The sequence below is a fragment of the Electrophorus electricus genome, chromosome 18 (assembly GCF_013358815.1).
Source record: "Electrophorus electricus isolate fEleEle1 chromosome 18, fEleEle1.pri, whole genome shotgun sequence".
Taxonomy (NCBI): Eukaryota; Metazoa; Chordata; class Actinopteri; order Gymnotiformes; family Gymnotidae; genus Electrophorus; species Electrophorus electricus.
In genome coordinates, this window is record NC_049552.1 from 13,876,180 (window position 1) to 13,900,165 (window position 23,986).

The 23,986-nt window shown below is 42.5% G+C and overlaps 1 protein-coding gene across 2 annotated transcripts; it reads right to left on the reverse strand.

Annotated features, from left to right (window-relative positions):
* Positions 1–85: 85 nt before the first annotated feature.
* Positions 86–22,924, reverse strand: si:ch211-106h4.9 (rab effector MyRIP). 2 transcript variants are annotated; one of them, XM_027028021.2, is made up of 16 exons: positions 22,603–22,924; positions 21,673–21,789; positions 13,800–14,015; positions 10,998–11,134; positions 7,250–7,327; positions 7,010–7,107; positions 5,513–5,593; positions 5,253–5,360; positions 5,014–5,182; positions 4,250–4,791; positions 2,664–4,007; positions 1,921–2,106; positions 1,696–1,836; positions 1,383–1,460; positions 1,194–1,254; positions 86–907 (listed from the first exon to the last, which is right to left on the reverse strand). In XM_027028021.2, the coding sequence occupies exons 2-16, from the start codon at positions 21,780–21,782 to the stop codon at positions 894–896; spliced, it is 3,363 nt and encodes a 1,120-aa protein (XP_026883822.2). In that variant the 5' UTR covers positions 21,783–21,789; positions 22,603–22,924; the 3' UTR covers positions 86–893. The 2 variants fall into 2 exon arrangements, with proteins under 2 accessions (XP_026883822.2, XP_026883821.2); XM_027028020.2 differs by having other exon boundaries at positions 1,675–1,836.
* Positions 22,925–23,986: the final 1,062 nt, after the last annotated feature.

The following is a 23,986-nucleotide window of genomic DNA, read 5'->3' on the forward strand; positions in this document are numbered from 1 at the left end:
ATTCAACTGATCTGTATGTTAACAAGAGTGTATTCACTGTTCCATGACCTGCGTAATGACAATTAAACGGGATGTGATTAATATGTTGAATTCAATTATTTTTGTTTATTCATTTACAAAAGCAATTTTACATTTGTACAGTAAATTAGAATCTTTACACAGTAGTGTCAAACAACAAATCAGCAAACTGTAATTCCTGTGTTCTCTCTGTAAATGTTGAGATATAAACAGTTCTCAGGGGCTTTATCAGAAATTAGTTGGCAGGTAAAGTGGCAGACATGTCTCAGTTGGTGGCATTGTTTCTTCTGACCATTTATGATATTAAAAAAACAACAATTCAAAGAGGCAAGGCTGTGCGTTGACTGTAAAATCATTTTTAAATGTATGAAATAGCTTTTTAGACCCGGTCTTTTCTCTGTCGGAATGACGTGTTTTTTAAAATAACTTTTATAACAACTGTTTGGAGTTGTAGGTCAAATCAACCTGATCCAAAATTCTTTGTGATCTGTATAATCTTTTCCAATCTACACAACTCAGGACTGACAGCAAAATATAATCTCTTATTTAGGTGTGTAAACAATCCGATGGCTTTGAAAAGATTTGCCATTTTGCCCTTAATATTGTCGATTATTTTTGTATCATAATTCTTAATACTTATCAGCTGTGGACTGTTTCCTTACAATGCTGTGGAGGATCGCTTTAACACAGATTCTTGCTCATCGGGTCCTGGTTGTTGTGTTGAGGCAAACAGTGTCCGAGCGCTTTGACTCAGGTGGCGTTTGGCCAACACTGGCAGTGCACGGCTACTCAGAGCAACCGGTCATGGTGCAAAGGCACAGGAAAACAGAGGCAGAGAACTGGTTTAGCTGCGCAGTGAAGCATCCTGAGCTCTGTTAGGCCTTTTTTTCTGCAAATAGATGTAAAAGCTTTGACTTCAAACAAACAAACAAACAAACAGCCACAACAACATCTGACAGCAGCCATCTAACCTCCTAAAGGGAGAGCCATGAACCATGTATAATATAAATATCTAATAATTATAACAAAAAGGAATAACTAGACAACAGAGGTTTATTTAAGAATTTATCTGGGGTAGAGGAATGCACTTGATAGTACTTTGACTCACTGAGTGCTTTGACTCAAATATGCATGTGATTGTCTGAAGTAGCCTGCCGCTTTCACTCAGCTCTTACCTTGCACGGGAGGTGCTGGTAGACGTCGCCGGTGCTGCCGACATGCGTCTATGGTTTGTAGCTGCAATAAAAGGTGAGATATTTACTTCAGTGTGTGCATATATTTATGTGTGTGCGCGCATGTGTGTGTCAGCAGAAAGATATCAAACACTTGCGACGCTGGTGCGGTAGGCTGGGTTTTGTTCTGACCTTGGTTACGCGTGTCTGCGGTGCTACGTTGAGGCCTGCATTTTTTAAGGCTGCAATTCTTGCTGCAATGTCTGTCACCTGAAAGAACAACAAAGTCAGAGATGGAACGACATGATTTTTCCCTGCTCCACCTTCACGTTCACATTGCCTCTGTGCGGCAGTAGCAATTTCTCATTTCTTATCATTTCTCACAAAGCTTATAACACGGAAAAGGCGCAGCTATGTGCAAAGCAGTGAGGGATGAAAGCGAGTTTCCGTATTAAAGTTCAGCGTGTGCCCAGGCAGCACACACCTGGAGCTCTGACTGCTGCACCTGGGCCGCGGCCGAGGCCACCTGCTCCTCCAGGTGGGTGAGCTCGCCCTCGGTGGTGGCGCTCCAGACGCTGCGTGCACATTCCGCCAAGTCTTCAAGCTCTGCTTCCAATCCGAATGCCGTGCTGGCCGCCACGTACACCTGCCGAGAAGCAAATGACCTTGGAACAAGGCAAAAACGGTGGAGCTGGACTAGCCAATGAGGTGGTGCATGATGGATTCCTACATTCTCCTCTAAGTGGCTGAGCTGCTCATCCAGCTTCTTGCTCTGTGCAGGTGGGAGGGGAGGCAAATCCTGGGACTCTGATTGGTTGAGCTTGTCGCCCATGGTGCCCTGGATCAGGTCTTCAGTGGCGTTCAGAACCTTCAGCACCTCAGTGGTAATACTGCGCAGTGATGCGGCGGAATATTTCTACAGACACATTCATGCAGAGAAGCATGAACACACACACACACACACACACACACACACACACACACGCGCATACAAGTAAACGCACACACACTCACGTGAACATAAACACGCACTCACACAGGTGAGCACACGCAAGCAAACGTGCACACAAAAACACACACGTACATAAGCACACACACACACACACACACACACACGAACACACAAAAACACATAAGCACACATATATGCACACACACAAAAAACATTGATAAGGCTTTGATAATAGGTATTGTCTTGTTAAATAAACATAGTGGAGCATACAAGCTTTCTCAGTGCAGAAAGCAAACCAGATGTGTTACACAAGTGTTTACAAAGAACATAAAGGAAGAGGAGACCAGAAGAAGAAGCAAAATAATACTATTCGGATAATGATTCAACTATAATAATCTATAATAAAATGGAATCAAATAACGTAGAAGCATCCACTGATGTGTCCAGGCAAGAATCACCTGCTGCAGCAGAGTATTAATTAATGTTTGTTAACTGCAGTCAGCACTAGGCAGCACTCTTACCCTGTATATTTCCTCCGGTGTAAGAAGCTCTTCCTGACCAGGGAGAGCGCTGTCTGGACATTCCTTGAATGTATGGTCCCCGCTCTCTTCTGATTTCATGATGCAACTCTTTTCTTCTGTTGTTTGAACCCGCGTGTATTCGCGCTCATTTTCCGTGACTCTCTCTTTGTCTTGTCTTCTCTCGACATCGTCCTCCATCTCTTCTTTCTGTTCTCTTCCAATTTCATTGTCTTCCTCCCTCTGTTCAGCAGTGACATCTGATGCTGTGTCACACAAGTCTACTTCGATCTCCCTTTCCACATTATCTAAAGTCCGGCTCCTACGGCTCTCGGCCTCTCGGCTCCTACGGCTCTCGGCCTCTCGGCTCCTACGGCTCTCGGCCTCTCGGTTCTTCTCGGCTCCCACCTCCCCAGCTGCCTCTTGTTTCTTCAGCTGTGAAGCGCTCTGGCTTTCCTGCTCTTGCAGTGTCTCCACCCCAGTGCCGGTTTGGTCCTTAACCTGCTCATGGTCAGTGCTGCCTGTTTGTCCCCTGCCTGACCTGCCTGCTTCTGTATTCTCAGCCTGCTCCTCCTCACTGGTTCTCTTGCTCCTCCAACTGAGCAGGACTGAAGGAGGTCCCGTCCGTACCTCTGACCTGATGCTGTCAGCTTCGCTCTCCTCATGCTCCTTGGCCTCTCCTGCCGTTTCACTCTCCTGACCTAAGCACGTCTCCTGTGGAATTCCTGCCGGTTTCTCCATATAATTTTCACTTTGTTTCTCTGTTATAAACTTATCGTGAAGGTTAGCAGACACCTTTTTGGTCAGCTTTCCTGAATTCCCAGACTCTCTGTCTATTCTATGCGTCTTCTTGTGGACATTTATAGATGATATAACTATGTTTTCTTCTCCCACTTGGCGTGAGCAGACTGGACATTCCTCGTCCTGCGTTACCACCACCAGAGGTTTCTTGCCTGCTTGTCGCTCTTCCCCACGTTCCATTTCTTCTGCCTCCACACCCCACGACACTTCTTCTGTTCCCTCCACTGCTTCCTGCTCTATATTTGCATTTCTCTTTCCTACCATCTCTACTTCTTTATCAGTGTCATCCTTCTTTTCACTGGACGGATCGGTCAGCTGCACAAGTGTAGATGTCAGCTGGTGATCTAAGGAGCCAGTCAGAAGATGATGCACAATGCCAGGATCTTCCACCTCAGGTGCACCAGGGGTCACAGCACCGGAGCTCCCAGTATCTTGGGTGGCGGTGTCTGAGGTGTCAGCCACAGGCTTATCATTCATGACCTCTGTAGAAGACTGTTTCTTGATCTGATGCTTCGTTAAAACTTCCAGAAGCATCATGCTATAGTCCTAAAGAAGAAAATTAGGTTACTTGGACCAGGCAATATCGACTTAGGAAATGTAATCCTATGACTCAGGATCAATAGCAAAAAACATGATATAAATATTTCTTTATATTTGTATTACATTGATTTTTTATTCTTTTATTATTTATTATTCTTTAGAGCAACAGATAATACTTAATACCAAGAATATTGTACTTAATGAGTGGATCCATCACATCCAAAAGTCCAGTATAAGGTTTTTCTCACTGGTTCAGATGATGTAAGGCTCATGAAGCCTTCCTGGTCTGCACGCTCTTGCTTGCTTTTCCTCTTCCTCCGGGTCCTCTTGGCTCTGTTGTTCTCAGAGCCCTCCTCGCTGCTTTCTGTGCTGTCAGGGTAAAACGTAATGTCCAGGAGACTGGGGCGCCTGTGCTCCCGGGATACCTTCCTCTTCAGGACAGGGAACTGGCCTTTGTGAGGCTGGAGCACAGGTGTATTCTGACCTGAGTCGCTCTGGGTGTTCTCAGCGGTGGTTTGCGCGGGGGATTGCGGACTAGTGGACAGAAGGTCGTTTGATGTGTTGTTGGAAGACATTTTGTGGCGAAACTCGAGCAGGGCGGCACCCCAGGCTCCGGCGGTGTCTGGTTCTGTGTCGGAGCAGAGACCGTCGTAGGCAGAGACTGCACCGGACTCCTTCTCCAAGGCAGTGAACACCAGGCTTTTGCGCTTGGTCAGAAGGCTGGGCCGAGACAGCTGGGTGCTCTGCATGGCGATCCAATTACCGTCTGGACTCTGCAACATTGATGCACCTTGAGACATGTGGGCACACACACACACACACACACACACACACACACACACACACACACACGAACACTCACAAGTTCAGCACAATGACCTTTTAAAACTTAATCAAATTACAACTTTTAAAACACTTTCTAAGGTCATCTCTTTCTATATGTCAGCATATACAAAGGGTAGGCTGGGGTGAGTAGTCACACAAGCCAGCCAGCGCATAATAGATCTCTTACTGGAAGCATCCAGCCGGTCCACACTCTTCCAGCTGGGAAGGGTTGACCCAGCAGCCCCTTCCTTCTTCAGCCCTTGGGTGCATTCCGGAGGGAATGTGTGTCCCTTCTCCACTCGGCCTTCCCGGTCTGGTTCATCCCCAGTGTGGAGAGCGACGGCTGACCGTTGCCTCTGAGAAGAGAGGAGAGCACATGTAGGAAAAGAACAAGCGGCGACGAAACTCTAACGTACTGCTCTGGACCTTCTGGATGGCTTCTGGACCCCCAGGGGAAGAAGGGAAGCTCGCCTGGCTGTTCCCATCAGCTGGCTCTGGTTGTGTCTCTGGCGTCTCCCTCCTCCTGCGGATAATCTGGAGGGAAAGACGACTGAGAATGATTGACCAAAGAATGCCTAAATGGCTCTTGAAACCATAAGATGGACAAAGGTGTCTCGAGCGTCCAGATAACTAGACATGGCGATTTGAGAGCTTGCGGTAGATGTAGGAATCACGCCATTACTCACTTTCTGCATGATGACGGTGGTCAGCCCTTCTATCAGCTCCCCTCTGTTGTCCTGCATGTACTGAGCCTCCTTCAGCTTTTGCTTTGGAAGGAAACCGGAGAGTGCTGTGTTAACAGCAAGTGCAGCTATTTCCATCTGCTTCCCAGGTTGGTGGAAGTCCCAGCACAACTCTGGCATGCTGGGTAAGCAGCCATCATAATTTCATGTAAGCCGGAAGTTCGTTTCAGTTAACAAATACATATGGAATGTCTTTTTGTTCAAAAAGTGTTTAATTCATTTTACTTAACTACTAACGCTGTTACTTAGTATTTCTCTCGTTTCCACATCCACTGTTTGCATAAATAAACGGTTGCTATACTATTAAAATGGACTGTGGTAATACTGCTCCAGAATAAAAGGAACTTGCTTGGGTAAGGCAAAAATAATTTTTAACTTTAAGTTTAGACTTCCCAAATGTGTGGTCTGAATGTGGTCTATTTCAATATAGTGTCTTGATTAAAATGAATAAGTTTAACATAATACATATTTTCATCATTCCACATGTACAGTAGGGGTAGAGCCCAATTCCAATAAAGTATTCGGCGAAGCACAGAAAGTGGGTTATGAATATTTATTTCCGATTATTTTGCAGACAGCAAGATATATTGTTATCTGCATTGTTAGCTTGTCTACTGGTTATCTCAGTTTATTGAAGAACACTCACGATAACACTAATATCCTAAATTTAGAAGTTAATTAAAAATAGAAAAGGATTGTTACCATGTCCATAGTTAGTCACAGTGCAGACCTCGGTCATTGTTTAGAGTTAAAAACAAAATTTGACAAGTGCAGTTTAGAAAATGCTAAATCTGAGTACTCAGGCCATGATGAACACTGGGCTATTTCTTCATATTAGCAGGTTAGCTAACGTTTCAGACAATGCCGCCACTGATCAAGAAACATCTTATGTAGGTGACGGTATCAATAATAGTAGGCCACCAAAACATTTAAAAACCGAATTTGGAATGGAAACACTGTATAATGTCGTTAGCTTGTAAGGATGTTACTCTCAAGCCTTTTTCTTTTATAGCTATTTAAGGTTATAAATAACCTGAGCTTAATTATTCTTCATATGGTAGACCTATGTATTTTGATACTCTAGATAATGTTCTTATGATTTGTCATTCACTCAGCCATGCATAACAGATTTGTAGGTCTAATTTAACAATACCTATCCCAAAAAACACAAGCAGCACAGAGGTGGGCAGAAATACTTTGTTTCTTGTAAATAGCAAGAGGTCTATTTCTATGAACGTAATGTATATAATATTGCACATAATATATCATTTTGACAAAATGTCCCACTCCTCCACGTTCCTATTTATGAAGCCTGGGCTATGACACCTAATTGTTACACCTACTTCCACCTACTTGATTCAAATGCAAATAATACAACTCACTTTGCTTCCTCAACAAATAAAGACACAAATACATCTCTGCACATTGTACAGTACATACTTCGTTGTGAGTCTGTCTCTTGCTCTTGGCAACGGCCTCATCTACGGCCTCTTCGGCCACTCGTTGTGCCACACATGTGGTCTCTGCCATGCTGTGCTCTGGAACGAAACGGCGGAGATCCACACTGTCGACTGATTGGTCGAACAGATCGCACTGCAGGCTCATGGAGCAGCTTTGATCCGCCGTGTGATGCGGATGAATGATTCCATGGAATGTGAAGACATTTGTTGTGTCACTAACCATTGCTATGTCTGTAGAACGTCGAGTCACTCTCATAAACGCTGCTTTCATTGCCAGCACTTTCATATGTACTTCCCTCTGTTAAAAACAAAAATATCACACATCTGAACTTTATGTGCGCTACATAAGGGGAGCAGAGGTTGTGATCAATTTAAAAATCACCCATACACACACCACACATGAATCTTTGTACGCTTCACATCAACTAAGTGCTCAACATACAGAATACGTAGATATCTGCTAACCTAGTCTGTCTGCTTGAGTCCAAGTCATAAGGCAACTATGCGCATATCTACAACCTAAATGTTAAAACCCCAGTTTTTATAACCTCATTATATGTTTGGTCCTTTAAGTAATAGGTACTCAAATTGTTAATAAAAAGAAGCATTTTTCCTACATCAACATCATCATTCTTTTTTATTATGAGGATCAGACAATATAGTACAACATACTATACACACATAAACATATATACACACACACTCACGAACACCCACACAGACAGTTGCGTAACTGCATTACTGTTTTCCATTCAATTATTGACAATTACCATTGTCAATTATTTGCCATTTTCCCCAGACCAGATAAAAGAGCACATCATAGTTTCTGATAGTCATAATTATATAACTGTGTTTTGTTCGTGTTCTACCTTAATCTGTGTGCATGTAGCTTGATGAATATACTTCTAACATTGGAGATGACAGTCACACTCAGCCATACTGGCCACACTGCCTCATTGCAACACTGAATTTATCCGACAGAAAAAAACTGGGTTTGCATTAGACTTGCCAGTAAAATGTTGAATGTGGTTCTTTTTTATAACTCAAATTTTAAGAACAGTTTTAACAATAAGGTGTGTGAAGACACATGGTTTGATGGAAGCACGAGATGCTCTTTCAGAGGCATGTGAGGTCTGAAGGATACTGCCTGGTACAAATCGGCATGGCTCTGGCTCCCATGCAAGGCCTGCTTGAGGTGTCACCTCCACCGACCTGCTGCAACTCAGATGATCTTTGACCTCTGATGCCACCACCTGTTCAGATCTGCTGAACCGCAGATGACCTCTGACGCCATTACCTGTTGCACTTTGAAAAAGACTTGCCCTTTCCAGTCTTGCTTCTCTAGATACACACGTGCCCATTCAAGCATCACGTTCCTCCAGATACACACGTGCCCATTCAAGCATCACATGTTCCTCCAGATACACACGTGCCCATTCAAGCATCACATGTTCCTCCAGATACACACGTGCCCATTCAAGCATCACATGTTCCTCCAGATACACACGTGCCCATTCAAGCATCACATGTTCCTCCAGATACACACGTGCCCATTCAAGCATCACATGTTCCTCCAGATACACACGTGCCCATTCAAGCATCACATGTTCCTCCAGATACACACGTGCCCATTCAAGCATCACATGTTCCTCCAGATACACACGTGCCCATTCAAGCATCACATGTTCCTCCAGATACACACGTGCCCATTCAAGCATCACATGTTCCTCCAGATACACACGTGCCCATTCAAGCATCACATGTTCCTCCAGATACACACGTGCCCATTCAAGCATCACATGTTCCTCCAGATACACACGTGCCCATTCAAGCATCACATGTTCCTCCAGATACACACGTGCCCATTCAAGCATCACATGTTCCTCCAGATACACACGTGCCCATTCAAGCATCACATGTTCCTCCAGATACACACGTGCCCATTCAAGCATCACATGTTCCTCCAGATACACACGTGCCCATTCAAGCATCACATGTTCCTCCAGATACACACGTGCCCATTCAAACATCACATGTTCCTCCAGATATACATGTGCCCACACACCCAAACATCAGGGCATAAAATCATAGTAAATCTTAAAAACGGAACGTTACAATAAAATTACACTGGGCACATTTTTCTTTGTCTTTGCTGTATTAATGCCCTTAATCTCCCATATTCTTTCTCCCATATTCTCTTTCTCTGTGTATAATGTTTGGCTGCTTGGTATTGTGTAGAAGACTCTTTGGGTCCTTGATGCCCTTTTAACTTGGTCCCAACAGGGAGGTGTTTACCACTGATGTTCTCAGGTCACTGAGGTGTGCTGAGGTGACCGTCATGCCAAACCACAGTCCCTCATCCGTAGGGGAAGGGCCTCACCACTCCTAACGAGGTTGTGCAGGACACTGCGCTTACAGTTTATGTGCATGCTGGGAGTGGGACCGGATTAACTGTATAGGCTATGGACTAGGGCATCATGAGGGCAGCAGGCCGTGCATTAATAGCTTTAAAAAAAATTTTTTTAGAAACAAACAAGTTTCTAATCAGCACTTTTTAGGCATTTACTTCATCCATATTCCCACTAGGTCAAGTTAATTTACAATGATGTTCTGTTTTTTGTTTAGCATTTCATGAGTTAAGGTAGTAAAATGTATTAAATAATAGCTCCTAGGAAATTTGAGCAGAGTCCGGCAATGAAAAGTGCCGCAAGAGAAACAAGCTTGAACAAATGAGATGATATACAACTACTGAGAGAACTCCTAATTAACCACGTATTTCCGAAGTGGTAAAGCAATTATTTTTAGAGATATCATTTGCTTAAACTATAGTCCCTTTCGGATTGCATGCCTATTTTGTTTGTTTTCTTGCGGCATCAGAATTACTGCATGTGTAGTAATTTATTGCCTCTATCTGCCCTAGTCATTATGCTGTCATTGTTTTTATACTGTGTATATAAAATCTTTATTTAAGAGAACCCAAATTTTTCAGAGCCCAGAGCTACAAAAGCGCTAAATCCAGCCCCACTGGGGAGGGGTAATCCTGAGAAGTATGGAGCTATAGACCCCTGGGGCTTGGTTTAGAACAGCCAGCTGGGATCCTGTCACAAGTCGGTACTTACTGATTCCTGGAATGTCCACAAATAAGCTTTAAGTATCATGTGGGGAATAAACCCCTCATGCTTTCACCCAACATCTCAAACCGCAAAACAGGCTGCAACATCGACCATATACGAAGAAGCTTTTATCCCATGTTGTTATAAGTGAAGACATAGATATGTGTGTTAAGTAACTGCTTTATAAGGAACCAAGTATGTACAAAACAGTATAATTGGTTTCTTTTAAAAATATCCCTCAAATGGTGCTCTCATTGTTTTGTACATTTCGTTACATTTGTTTTCATGGTTTATGTATTTGTGTCCATGGCAACCTATAAATTTATTTTGGATTTAAGAGTAAGCACTGAGGAAAGAGTCATGAAACCGATAAAAGAAACAAACAAGCAAGCAAACCAAAAAACAAAAGCACTCTACTTTGACCTTTCCCCTGCAAATATGAATATTTCTTGCTCACACACACACACACACACACACACACACACACACACACACACACACACAATGCTCTCCATGTTCACTTCTAAGTGTTCTGATGGCATGTCTATGGCTTCATAATCTGGTGGATGTGATATGTTATATAAGCTGGTTCCTGTCCCTTTGAGATGGCACTTTCAGATACCTGGCCACTGACCTAGATCCATTACTGATATGAACTGTAATACCAAACCAACTTCAAAGTAAAAGTCTAAAAATTGAATGCAAAAATACCTGATGGTTACCAGAAGTATACTGGTAAATAAATACCAAATGGACAATAAAAAATACCACCTGTGCTTAAAGGCAGATGAGACAGCATTACAAAATAACGAAAAACACTAACACTTGTGGTGATAGATGGCCAAATTCCTGTACCTGTGAATTCTCCCTGGCTGTCACATGGCGTGATCAGCCTCCTGTACAGAGTCTTCAGCACCTTGTCACTGCCGAACCTCTTAAAGCGTCTCCTCACGCTGCTGTAGAACCACTCCAGAGAGCATGTCTTTAGCAGCCTGCAGACGCAGACACACACACGTACACCAAGGCACAGTGCTCAGTGATGACCTGCAGTGAAATGAGCTAAATAAAGATCAGGTTTTCAGTTAAGACCTGATTCAGTTTTAAGGCCAAACTTTGCTGTACAGTAAACGGTAAACATGTTAATGAGTGTTAATGGTGATCATTGCTTGAAATTGGAAAATACTTTTTTTCTCTACAAAGGCCAGCCTGATTTTGGAGGTTACTATTCAATCATTCAACCATGACTAACAGTAACCCAATAATGTTGAACAAAGTTACACGGAGAAACTAAACTTTACCAGTAGTGGATGTGTATAATAAATACATTCTCCAAGAACAATGTCTACATGCAAATTAGATAGCAGCACAAAAAGCAGGATCAACACACAGACATCAAGTAAAATGTGTGGCAAAAATGAACATTGAACACTGCATGGCCGACAGTTGATGTCTCGTAAAACAGAACAAGTTCCTCTGGAACACACTGATGTTTATGTAATCCCACTATTAAAATTCATCATGAATTATTCCATTAAAAATCTGATGATCTGATAATCATTCAACTCCTCCCGTGAAGTCATTCATTTGTACATGGGTCTAAGGCATAATTTCTCAACTTGTGGTCCATGGAAAGAAAACATCAAGAGATCAATTGTGTTCAAACTATAAACATTATATAAACCTTAATAGAAATGCACAAATAAAAATATATAACTAACCCAAGGCAAATAGAACATCATCAGTTTGAGACATCGCAGCCACGGGCACCTGATGCTAAGAATTTTACCAAAAAAAAAATTCTGTTTTGTTTTCTTGTGGGCCATTATGCTTTCCAATTATAAACACAAGGGCTGTGACGTGGAAAAGCTTGAGAACCCCTGCACTAAAGTGCTAACATACCTCACTCATAATACTTGGTTTATTATGCTTTAATCGACTTGCTTCTACCAAATTGTATTTAAAACACAGTTTGCTGTTACAGCCCAGACATATTTAGCAAAAAAAAACCAAAAAAACTCAAACATTTGTCCTCTTAGTGTCTGCAAACATCAAAAGGAATTGCATGGGTATAATAGCACTAATCCAATCCCCTGCTCCCTGTTTTCTGGGTGTTTGAAAGCAATGTACTGGAGATCCTTGCCAACCCAGTGAGAGGTGAGCCTGGAGGAAGTGGCTCTTTTCCACATGGCCCTGAACGCCACACGTTCCTGCTTGTAGAGAAGCTCTCCAGAGACCGGACCTGCTATAGAGTACTACAAAACATGTGCTGCAGTATATGCTGGAGAAAGAGATCTTACAGAGTCCTACAGATTATTTACGATAGGCTATTTGGATACTTCGGCGGATTTGTTGAATATCACAGGTATGTGTCATCAGCTGCATGCACAACTGGCCCACACAGATGGAGCCACAGGCTTTTTACATGTCACGTTCAGAATGCCTAAATCGAATACCTTAATCCAGTGAAAAAAAACCCAGAAAATTCAAAGTTACCAATTATTAAACAAAAATCATAGCCATGAACATACATAGGCTCAACCATAAATATATAAAAATAAACAAACACAAATGCATTCATTGACCATACGTTCATAGCCAATCAATAAAAAGTAATGTAAAAAAATATATTGTACAACAAATAATCTTTTACAACACAAGACTGAAAGCATCTTAAATCTAGGGACACATTTCACAGATTGCTTCGGTTTTTGGCTCTGGCTCAAGAAGAGCAGCAGCACTAGAAACCATGCACAACATGGGGTTGGGTAATAAAGAAGCTCAGGACACCGCCCCCTCCCTCGACACCCGATCACTCACACTCGTCGTTTCCCGCTCGTTACTGTGTCCTTTACTAGCAGCTGGGGTGGGTTGAGGAAGCTGATGTAGTGTGCCAGCCATTACACACTACATCAGCTTCACTACCCTCGTATGTAGCAAATACATTGGAAAGTCTCAGCTGCAGTAACTCAGAGGAATGGGGACATTCGCACCTATCAAAGTCCAATCCCAGTGATGGATATTTTCTGTCCCTCATAACACTACTGCCCATAAACACGTTGCCCCTGAGGGTAGTGAATGGGTGACTCTACTGGCTTTCAACACAATGGATGTACTGAGTGCTACTGTATGAGTAACTACATTTATGAATAGCTTAAAATTGTTATGAAACTCAACCTGCTGCAGAGCATAATTTACTATTACAATTACTTAAATCTGAATTGTACAACGATTTTATCAGCGTATGCAAAAGCAGTGCAGGACCCAGTCTAAAATGTCTTTCTGCAACTAGAACAGTTCCAGCAGTAATCAAATCAGTTCAGTCACAGCAAAAAGCAAAATACCACAACAAATTTCACTCTCTGCGGTTCCAGGTAGTGTAATGCAGTTTTTGATGGTCTGAAGTAAATTAAACTCTCAATTACAAAGCCTTCATTAGACCATTAGCTGTAGACAAACATAGTTAAAAAAAAAATGAAGGTCTCACAAATAGACAAATTACACCCATATCCTGAACCCTGAATCACTCTTGCACGTCAGCAGCCTATTCTGTTACCACTGGCTCGATCCCTGGAGTCTGACCCTCAGGGGAACCTCCAAGCCTATGGACACCGAGCCCCTCTCCCTCTCAGTCGGGGTGAGGGCGCGGCGGGCACTCACCTGGTCCTCTGGCAGGCGGAGCACAGCCAGCTGTCGCGTGTGTAGCGGCGGCAGTGTCTGCAGACGTTGTAGCCGCAGCCATGGCAGGCTTGGCGCGATGCCAGCAGGAAGGAGAAGGGTGAGCAACAGAGCATGCAGCAGCGCTCGTTGAAGCCTGGCTGGCGGGAGAGCAGCGCACAACGAGTCTTCTCCTCCTCCAGCTCCTGCTTCAGCTGCCTGGCACATGGGGAGGAGGGGAGGAGGAGAGCGGGGAAGGAAGAAACAGAGGGAGAGGGAGAGTAACATGTAAACGTAGGAGGAGAAATAAAATCACATGGGAGTGTGAGAATAAATGCTGGAAAAACATAAAAGAAGAAAAATATCAGTACAGAGACATACAGTGACATGCAGAGGGGCAGGGAAAGTAGGCTAATGGGAGGAGTTGAGAAAGATTCACAAGCAACACCCCATCGGATGATAAACTGACGATTACAAAGAATAATGTGCACTATAAGATAACGAGTGGATGATGAACTGGATTTCCCATCGAGCAGTCCTGCACACTGTAAATATGGCACAGATTACTCAAAGGGCCCTTCAAAAACACACATTAGCTGCAGTTTCAGCACTTCTAGATAAGAAAGAAATGTTACACTGAAATCGAGTTTGCTGACTATTTTATGGTTGTCACAAAAACAGCCTATATTGTTTTTAACAAGGACCAGTAATACCACTTAGTTAAGAACTATAAGCACACAGTGTTGCTTAAGTGTCGAGGAAATGAATGAATAAATGACTCAATTAATAAACACTCAAATAAATCATGATCAATCATGAGGAACTAAATCATAAAACAGAGTGACATGGGATCTGAGCCAGAGAGAAGGAGAGACTGTGTCACTCTCTAAGCTAAGTGTAAATTCAGATCAAATTGTGTTCTGCTGGACCCTACTGAACGCCTGGGGCACAGACAGTCAGTGGTTACACACACCAGTCTGGGCTGATCAGGTCTGGTAAACACCTGCACACACACACACACAGAGCGAGAGAGAGAGAAGGGGAGGTAATCTGACTACATTAAAAATCAGCAACACAATTATTATGATGTACTACAGAAGAATGGGAACGAATGCTACATTACACGGCTGCGACCCAAAAGTGATGATTTGACTACATAACAGATGCATAACAGCAAGAAGACGATTCATGTCCTTTAAATCGTAAAATTCACAGTCCTGTTGAGTACTGCCTGCAGTTCGCCTACTATCAGCTCTGCACTCATGTCCACAGAGTCTGCTGCTTCACCCTTTTGGTGCCAGAAGACCATAAATAGTCCACCACCAATAGTCTGCACACTGACCATAATAACCATGATGCATCAGTGCATGTTCCCAACAGCCCCACCCCCACACAAGAAAACCTGCAAATTTGCAATAATTATTTCACATGTGTGAGATGGTTAGTGATGGAAGGCACGTGACAGCGCATGACGTATAGAATGTGGGCGAGCGATTGCATTGCATTGTTTGCAGGGTGGGGGGTATTAGATTATGCATAGGCTTGTTGCATACAGTACTGCAGCTTTACAAAGAAACTTCGCAATGGAGGACAACGCGCGGAGATCAAAGAAGGGAGGGAGAGGTGAAAAGAGTATGTGTGTGTAAGGGTGTTGTAAAACGGAGGTGATCAAAAGGCTGCCGTCTCAGCATGCAGTTAAACAAACGTACAAGAATTATTCCTCCTTCATATCATAAACTACTCTAGATTCTATTTCATATTTGCTTAATATGGAGACAATACGTATCAAAAGCATAGTAGTAGATCTGCATCGCTCTCAAAACACGCACTGTGCTCAGCGTAAAAGTTACGGAAACAATAACGTAACGACCTATTCTGCAAGTAAATTGTAAAGAGCAGTGCACTATGTCGGTGAGCTGGTTTCACAAAAACTCTGCACTGCTATTAAAATAACTGCTTCTCTAATCACAAACAGCTTCTGCGTGAAACATCTGGGGCGTCATCAGCGAAGTGTAGCTCGTTCTCCACACGTGAAACAGCAACCATGCGTCTGACACCAGCCTTTTCCACAACATCACTGATGAAATCGGTCCAAATTAAAATACTGAAAACAGTTTGCTTTTTTAAAAAATCCATAATCAAGCGCAATTTCCAAAACTTTGATTTGCAGTGATCTAAAGCTCTGCTTTCTTTTCATGTGGGTGGGTGGCCAAAACATAAAACCCCACGTTTTCTTGCTCAAGCAAACGCGTATTAGCGCACCAACAACCCTTTAACCGTGTAACCTACACGTCCAGCCAACGCTGCTTATTCTGTTTGTTAAACTAAAACAAAGTTAGATTTAAAAAAAATCTAACAATGACACACTATTTTGGACTTCTTAATACCGAGGTAGCGGCTCACCATGCCGAGTTTCTGGATGCGCACGCCTTATAGCCGTGGCACCAAACCAGGTGAGCTCGGCTTTAAACGTCTTACAGGAAAACATCTTTTAGATAATGTAAAAGTGAAATACTTCCATAATAACTTGCAAATATTTCCATACTTGGTGGGTCATGCACTACCCTGTAATGTAGACTCTTGAAAAAGCAAGAGAAAATGTCATCATTGCCGTTAATCGAAAAAATGATTCATTACCAGCTAGTTAAAAAAAAAAAATATCGATATGAAATCGATATGTTGTTTAGTTGTCGCAGTCCTGCTCTCTAACATAGACCATATACGGCTGACCTACGAGTTTTCATGCTTTATATAAAAAGATAACTTTAATAAAGGACTATGACTAAGTGAAGAGGCAGCAGTATGACAAGTAGATATTCAGTGAAATCTATAGAGAACCAAGGTCATGTGATACAAATTGCACATAAAGTCACAGAATGTAATATAGGCATCAACACTATGTCCTTTACATTAGAAGATTAGCTTTGCCACTTCCATACTGTGATTGAAAAAGCTCGCACTTCACCGCTGGCTGGCTCCTAGCGGTCGGCTCTGACTGCTGTCACAGTGCACATTAAGTGGCTCCCATTTTGAATAATGACCAATCAAATACTGCCCACTCTAATGTTACATACTTTGACTGTAATGGATCCTGTATTGCGTAATACAACCCCCCCCACCCCACCACCCCCCCACACACACACAGGCTTAACTGAGTAACTGCAGCTAAAAGCTTTGCGCATTGTTGTAATCGGTGCATAGTGAAGGTTACATGCAAACGAGCTCAGAATTGAGCACAAAGAAGACTGGGAAGAGAAATTTGACTTTTAGTTAAAGTGAAAACACACGTGACTAAGGTCGCTAATTTCGGTGGTAAATCTGGTCAAGATAGTCCGGAAATGCCAGACTGCCGCAGCGCAACACAAAGGCAGAGACAGCGCCATACGGAGATACACACAGTGAGAAAGATTAAGAAATGAAAATTTAGCAGGTGACAAAGAACTTCAAGAGGTTGGAATGGAACCGCAGCCCAATAATTTGACCGTTTGTTTATATGAAATCAGCATGTCTCTGTCTGTTCTCTAGTTCCCCTTGTTTCGGTTCAGATGCTACCCAGTGTCCTGCTTCTCTGTCCTGCTCCACTGTCCTGTCCCACAATTCTACTCCCCTCTCTGCTTTCAGTACAAAGTTTTAAATCCAGCACTGTGTTCAGAGTGCAGCCCCAACTCTTGCGCTCTTCACTGTTGTAACGCGACTGCAAGCGATGAAATAGTAGAGTGTGTCTGCGAGACATCCAAAAGCTCTAGCTACTGTTGCCACTAAAAACTATCCAAATCAATATCCACCGCTGCCCCTGTAAAACCATTTGAAAATAACACTAAGACAAGGTGGTCAATTCTATAAATCTTCTCTCAGATGCCAAGAATTAAACATACTTATGTAACAACAGTAGTTTTGGAGAAACATGCATGTGAAGTCTTCATGCAGACTTTCTATACATTGCTATCTTACTGCCTGACCTTTGTCAAAGTTTTTCCATACCACCAATTGTTTTCACATACTACAATTTCACATTCACTCCTTGAACTACAGTTGCATTACTGGCATGGTCTGCCATCACAAAATATCTGATAGGCCAAGGTGTATTGAGGTTTGCACACATTCTGAGAATGGCAGCGCAGTGCATTTTGGGCCACACACACACACACACACACACACACACACACTCACTCTCTCTCTCTGTCTGTGTGTGTCAGAGAGAGAGAGAGAGAGGGGCTCCTGTATCTTCTGCAACGAATGAGCCTGCAGACTTCAAGATAAAGACCTGGACAGGCAATGTGGGGAAACTCGCTTTCTTACCTTCATTACGTTTTGATGCTCTAGTCACATTAGCTGGCATTGAACACTAGTCTGTAGTTAAGACTCCATGGACAGCAAAAACCTGGTAATGAGGTCACCCTGGGTCACTCCTCTGACCCCTAGCAATCTATGAGTGGCACACAGTTTAGACAGCAAATCGGACATTAAGCTAAAATGTAGCTTTGCAGCATGTGCACAAGTAAGACACACACACAAGAGTGAAGAGCCGCAGAAGAACACCTTCTGGTCTGAAGGTACGAAAATAATGGTTGTTACCTCTAACCCTAAAAACAATAGAGGCATGTGATGCATGAGGCATGTGATGCAGGCTTCTGTGTTCACAATGGTCTGTAAGCAACTGCTCAAACACTCAGGAAATATTTCCTGCTCCTGCTGATTAGGAGCGGTGTTCTCTGATTGCCTGCTCATAATCTTTTGTTTGGAGCTGGCGGGTCAGCACTCACTCCCAGCCCTACCCACATGCACCCCGGTCTGTCTTCCATTTCGCTTTGAAATTCTGTCGTGCTCCTGAGAAAGTGAGAAGCAGGATGCATGCAAACCAAAACACACTGGGGAGAAAAGGGGGAAGAATATGTGGAAGACTGCTTGCAGGTCAAGCCTTTGTCCATGGAAGAGCATCTGAACAGAGACACTTCGTCTCGGCTTTTGCGTGCCCATGTGATTAACTGAGCTGAGAAATAAAAAGATTAAATTATTTGTGGAATATAAATTATCAGTATTATTTAAGGCCAGAGTCAAGTGGTTTGAGGATCAGAAAACAAGAGGGACCAGTTATGCATTTTAACCCCTTCTTAATATGAAAGTAATATTTTGTTTGCTGCTGTATTCAGTACTCAATCCAAATGGGCCACATTTGTGCATTTAAAATCCTGGAAATGTTGTTTGTAAAGAAATCTCTTACAATGGTATAAAACAGCTGTATTTAGAAAATGAGACCTCTTGTATAATCTTCAACAAGCAGCAGTAATGTGCCATAGATGTGATGGAAATGAAAGCGGGTTGAGGAACTTAGAAATTAGTTTGTCCTTTGTAATCATTATAAATGGCCCAGTACATCACATCCCAAGTGCACAGAGATGAAGTGATATTTATGTGGCAGTCAGTTAGTCAGTTAATGGGTTTCTGGGAAGTCTTTGTATTTTCCGTTCAACATTAAAAACACGTCTCCAACAATGCATGGGTGTTATAACCATGCCTACGCGATACAGCTATAAATATATGCCATTGGATAAGGTTACCAATCGAGGCTACTAGCAATGGATTTACAATCTTAGTGCAGGGACAGCTCACCTTCTGCACTGATTATCGTGCTTTGACTTCAATAAAAACCTGGACAAAAGTCAAAAAGTCTTTAAACTCAGTAATATGATGGTTTTAAATGTGCTAAGAAAAACACAAAAGGTCTCTGGAAATACGGAATGTGAATCGCAGAATTTCCAAGCTACTACCCACTAGACATACTGTGCAGCATCGGATGCTGAGGAGGTATTTAAAGAGAACAGAGAGTTTAATAAGTCAACAGCAGCCCATTAGAGACCAGTCAGATCACGAATAATGGTGGAGATCATTATGAGCGCTCACCTCATGGAATGTTCTAGTCACCAAGGAGCATGAGAGATCTCCATTCTCCATTCATTCATTACAGACATCTATTATGAACAACTCATACAACTCGGCTGTCTAAGTGGGTCCTTCTCTTTAACCATATGCATGTGCAAAGATAACAGGCAAGGCAAGATATTCAGAGGAAAATTCTGCTCCAGATAGGATTGCCATAAATGTTGATATTTCACATACCAGAACTCTTACTAATCTCATCATGGTGGAAAAACAAGAACACCCTAGAGAGGGCATCTGTAATGACACAGTAACAGTACAATACAACGCTCATTCCCAAAAATGTCACTGCCTAGGGAGGGGCTATTTATTGAGTGTTTTTGTTTTGCATGTTTGTAGCAGAACTACTGAGAAACTATTCACGAGTTAATTTTAAAGAATGGTAGAATGGTAGACCCAGATGGAACTGGAGGCACGGAGCGTGCGTCGTTGGTGTCAGCGAGGCTGAGTAGCGTCTTAATTACGAGGGAGGCCAGTGTTTATACGTTTAAAGAAGTTTAGTAAGTGGTGCGGCTGGTTTAAAGGGAGCAGGCGGGCTTGCACGTCAGACCTCCCTGTTGAACCTTCTGGTGGTGTCGTGGATTTCAGTGAAACGCTGATGAAGGAAGGTGCCTACCCAAACCCCCTGTTAAGAGCTTATGAAGTAGTTTGTTCTTAGACGCTTATTATGATTAATATGAGTGGGCTGGGCCCTATTGAAACTCTAATGGTTTGACACAACATTTCTCTCATCACGTGTCTAATTACATTAAACACTCATTTGAGTGTAGTCATATATTTCACTGACATCAATGTTAGTACGAAAACTCTGAAAGCCTGCAGTGAGAGGGTGAATGTATTTGTTTGTTTGTTTGTTTGGGCAGAGAATGTGGAACAATTAGAGAGATAAAAACAGAAAGGAGAACCAGAAATGACAAGGCAACAAGTCATGTATGCTTGATGTCTCCAGGCACTTAATCCCTGGACAAAAAGCCTTATATCTTCTTATCTTCCTCTACCTACAGTGAAGTGTATCATCTGTGCTAAAATAATGACCAAAGCTCCTGCAGGGAAATAGAAAAATGTAAGTAACAAGTTCTTATTCTGAAATAGGTTCTACTAGATTGTCCTGAAATGCAAGTGGAAAGCCCTTGATAATTTCTTACTGAGCCTTATTTGCTTAAGTATGCGTTGAATTAAATATTTTTCCTCTTACTCCATTTATTTTTCAAGCTGGCCAGTACGTTTTTGCTTTCCAGTTACATTTTAGTACAATCTGGTACCTATTAAAAAACACATCATCATATTTCACCACTGGGGAAAGATTTCAAGGTCTTCAATGTTGTAGAAAAATATACTGTCTGACCATGTGAACATTCCATCTTATCTTTCTATAGGCACATCTTTGTAAAACACACACAATGTGTTTTTTATTAACATGAAATTGTCAGACAGGCCGTTTCCAGACTTTTATGTTTAGAGAAATGCATACATACATGAACTGACATTCCACAGTGAACATATTACATAAACTCAGATTATCTGAAGCAGAAATAAATTAATGTAAACTGCTCACTTAGATTGATGGCAACAGAATGTATTATAATCATCTCCAAATTGCTCAGCTGCCTACCAAGTTGAGAAAATATCCTTGGTCTCAGGACGTGAGCTGGAGCAAGCCAGCAAAGGAAGGGATCCATCCGGCCCTTTGTGCTGTGCGCACAAAAGCATGACAGAGCATGACAGGAAGTCTTTCTCAGCCTAGCGGAAACTGGAATGCCCCTCGTAAGAGCCTACAAGGCCATTCAGGAAAACTGGCATTGCATTCCAGCAGAGTGCATTAATATGCACCAATGACTTTTTTTGAGCAGCTACATTACATTTTAAAATGAATGGTGAACACAGAGTTACCCATGTGACATACATATTGCAAACAGGGGTGGTAATGGGCGGGGCTTACCTAAGGCGGTCCTCTTCTGATTTGCGCAGTTGCCTGTCTCTCTGCACCACCTGTAGCACATGCTCCGCCTCTTCCTCCGTCAAACTCGACAGGTCCAGTTTACGCCCCATCACTCAGCTGCGTGATAGGAAAATACAACTTCGAGTTATTTTCACTTATTTTCTTTCCATATGTACTACTTCGGAGGCAGCAGAAACAATGCAAGATTGGATGCCAAACGGTTAGTCAGGCACTTTCATAGAAAATTAAAGCACCCGTCAAAGTGGACATTGACGCAAACATTTGCTCTTGATTTCGTTAATGTACCGGTGGCAAACAATTTATGGACTTAAAACCAAACATTAAAATCTGCACTAGTGAGAAGAAGGAAAATAACCTCCTACATATCACTGCTAAATCTGCCGGTGTTAGTGCACAGATACTTTGTCGGCCAGTCACGCTATAGAACTCAAAGCTTGATAGGCATCTGTTGAGCCAACACAGAGGGAACAAACAAACGCTCCTCGGCCTTGGCGCGTAATTGCGTGCGTTATCGGTCGTCGACGCGCGTAAGCGAAGCGTGAAATCTGGCTCTGTGAGTCTGGTTAAGTGCACGTCTCTAATGCGGACGTCTGCGGTCACCAAAACAAGCTATATTACGCAATTAAAACCCCTGGGGATGTAGTTCAAAACACCGTGCCATGGTACACTGTAAATATATTCAGGAAGCACCACATCACTCTACAGTGGGGGCTTTTTAAATAACTTTGGTGAGCTAAAACGGTGTTGCATCCCTTCGTGATAATCCATCTTGAAACGGTACTTTGAAACCATTTCTATTATTCAACGTAAAACTGCCTTTCTAAAGCGTGAAAGGAGAGTGTCGGTCATTGGTGTTATACCGGGAGTCTAACTCAAGTGAAATCAGAAACAGCTGTGCGGAGCACTTACCGATATCGTACGCTGCGTTACCCGGGTTGTCGTAGTCCACCGAGTACTTACTTGGATTTTACCAGTAATTTACAAAAATGGCACAATATATAAACGCTCACAGAAGTTTCGATAGTTTTAGAAAGTTATCCAAATCTACAGCGTCAGTTGTGAATACTTTATGTCGACAGGTAGAAGAAGAGGATATATTCGCCTGTTTCGGAGAACAGCACACACCACGAAGTCCATTCCAGACAAGCAGCAGACGCACCTGAGCCGCTATGAGAGCAGCCAACCGCAATCGTTAAATAGCGCCACCTTCACGCTGCAAAGCGCTCAGCGATAACGGATTCACTGTAGATTACACTGTAGCTTCCTCGTGTTTTAAAAAAAAAATAAATTTTTCAGCTGTTTCTGTTGTTTCGGTTCCAAGACAAGTAGGTCTAACCAAATCATTCAATTAGTCAGTAAATCAAATCTCTGAAATGCTGAAGTCTAAGACAAAAAAACATAAATAAATTAGGTTCGGCTACTGGACAAAACAAACTCATAAATGTCCATAAAATTACTATCTTTGGTGAGTCTAACAATTATAATTAAAATGTAATAGAGGGAAATGCGTATCCCACTGTTCCAGTGTCCAGAACAGTCAATAATAGAACAGGACCACGCCACTCCATTGAGTACCGGTCTCACAGCTTGATCAGAGAAAAACCGAATGCAATCCCATTATAACTGAAACCTGCAAAATGCCAGTTTATTCCCTTATTATTCCATCCAGAAAAGATTACTGAATGAGAGATTCACACAGGCACTTGAATAATCACTGGATGAAGGTGAGCAAATAACTGCATAGTACGGTCAGGTACCGCTTACTCTATTATAACAGTACGCTGACCAACTGGAAGAGGAGTAACACTGTTCTTAGACGTCTGCTACAAGGCCCACCAGGAGATGGTTCCAAGTTAGTGCCAAGCTCACATAAGACTAACTGCCATTTCAAGCATTGTAACTTATGATCTTCTGTAACTTTGTTAGATATATTGTTTTGGGAAAACAGAATCAGTGACTGCAACATCAGTTTTCCTGCAAAAAAAAAAAAATCCAGACGGCATCGACTTCTTCAGTAATCCAGGTCACATGTACACCGAGCAGCTTGTTTGAACAATGGCACACTGCTAAAGCGCAGTCACTCCCCCTGTGGTTATGCAGACGCTGTGGAAAACTAGCATAAGTACTGCAAAGCAGACTAAAAAATACAAAAAAAGGGCAAAAGAGCATTAGCATCTCATTGCCATCCCATGGACCAAAAAGTAGTGCATTAAATCAAAGGATCAGTTCTAAATGATCCTATTAATCCTTTGAAATTGGCTAAAGATATTTTATCCCCAGTTTAAGAGTGGGA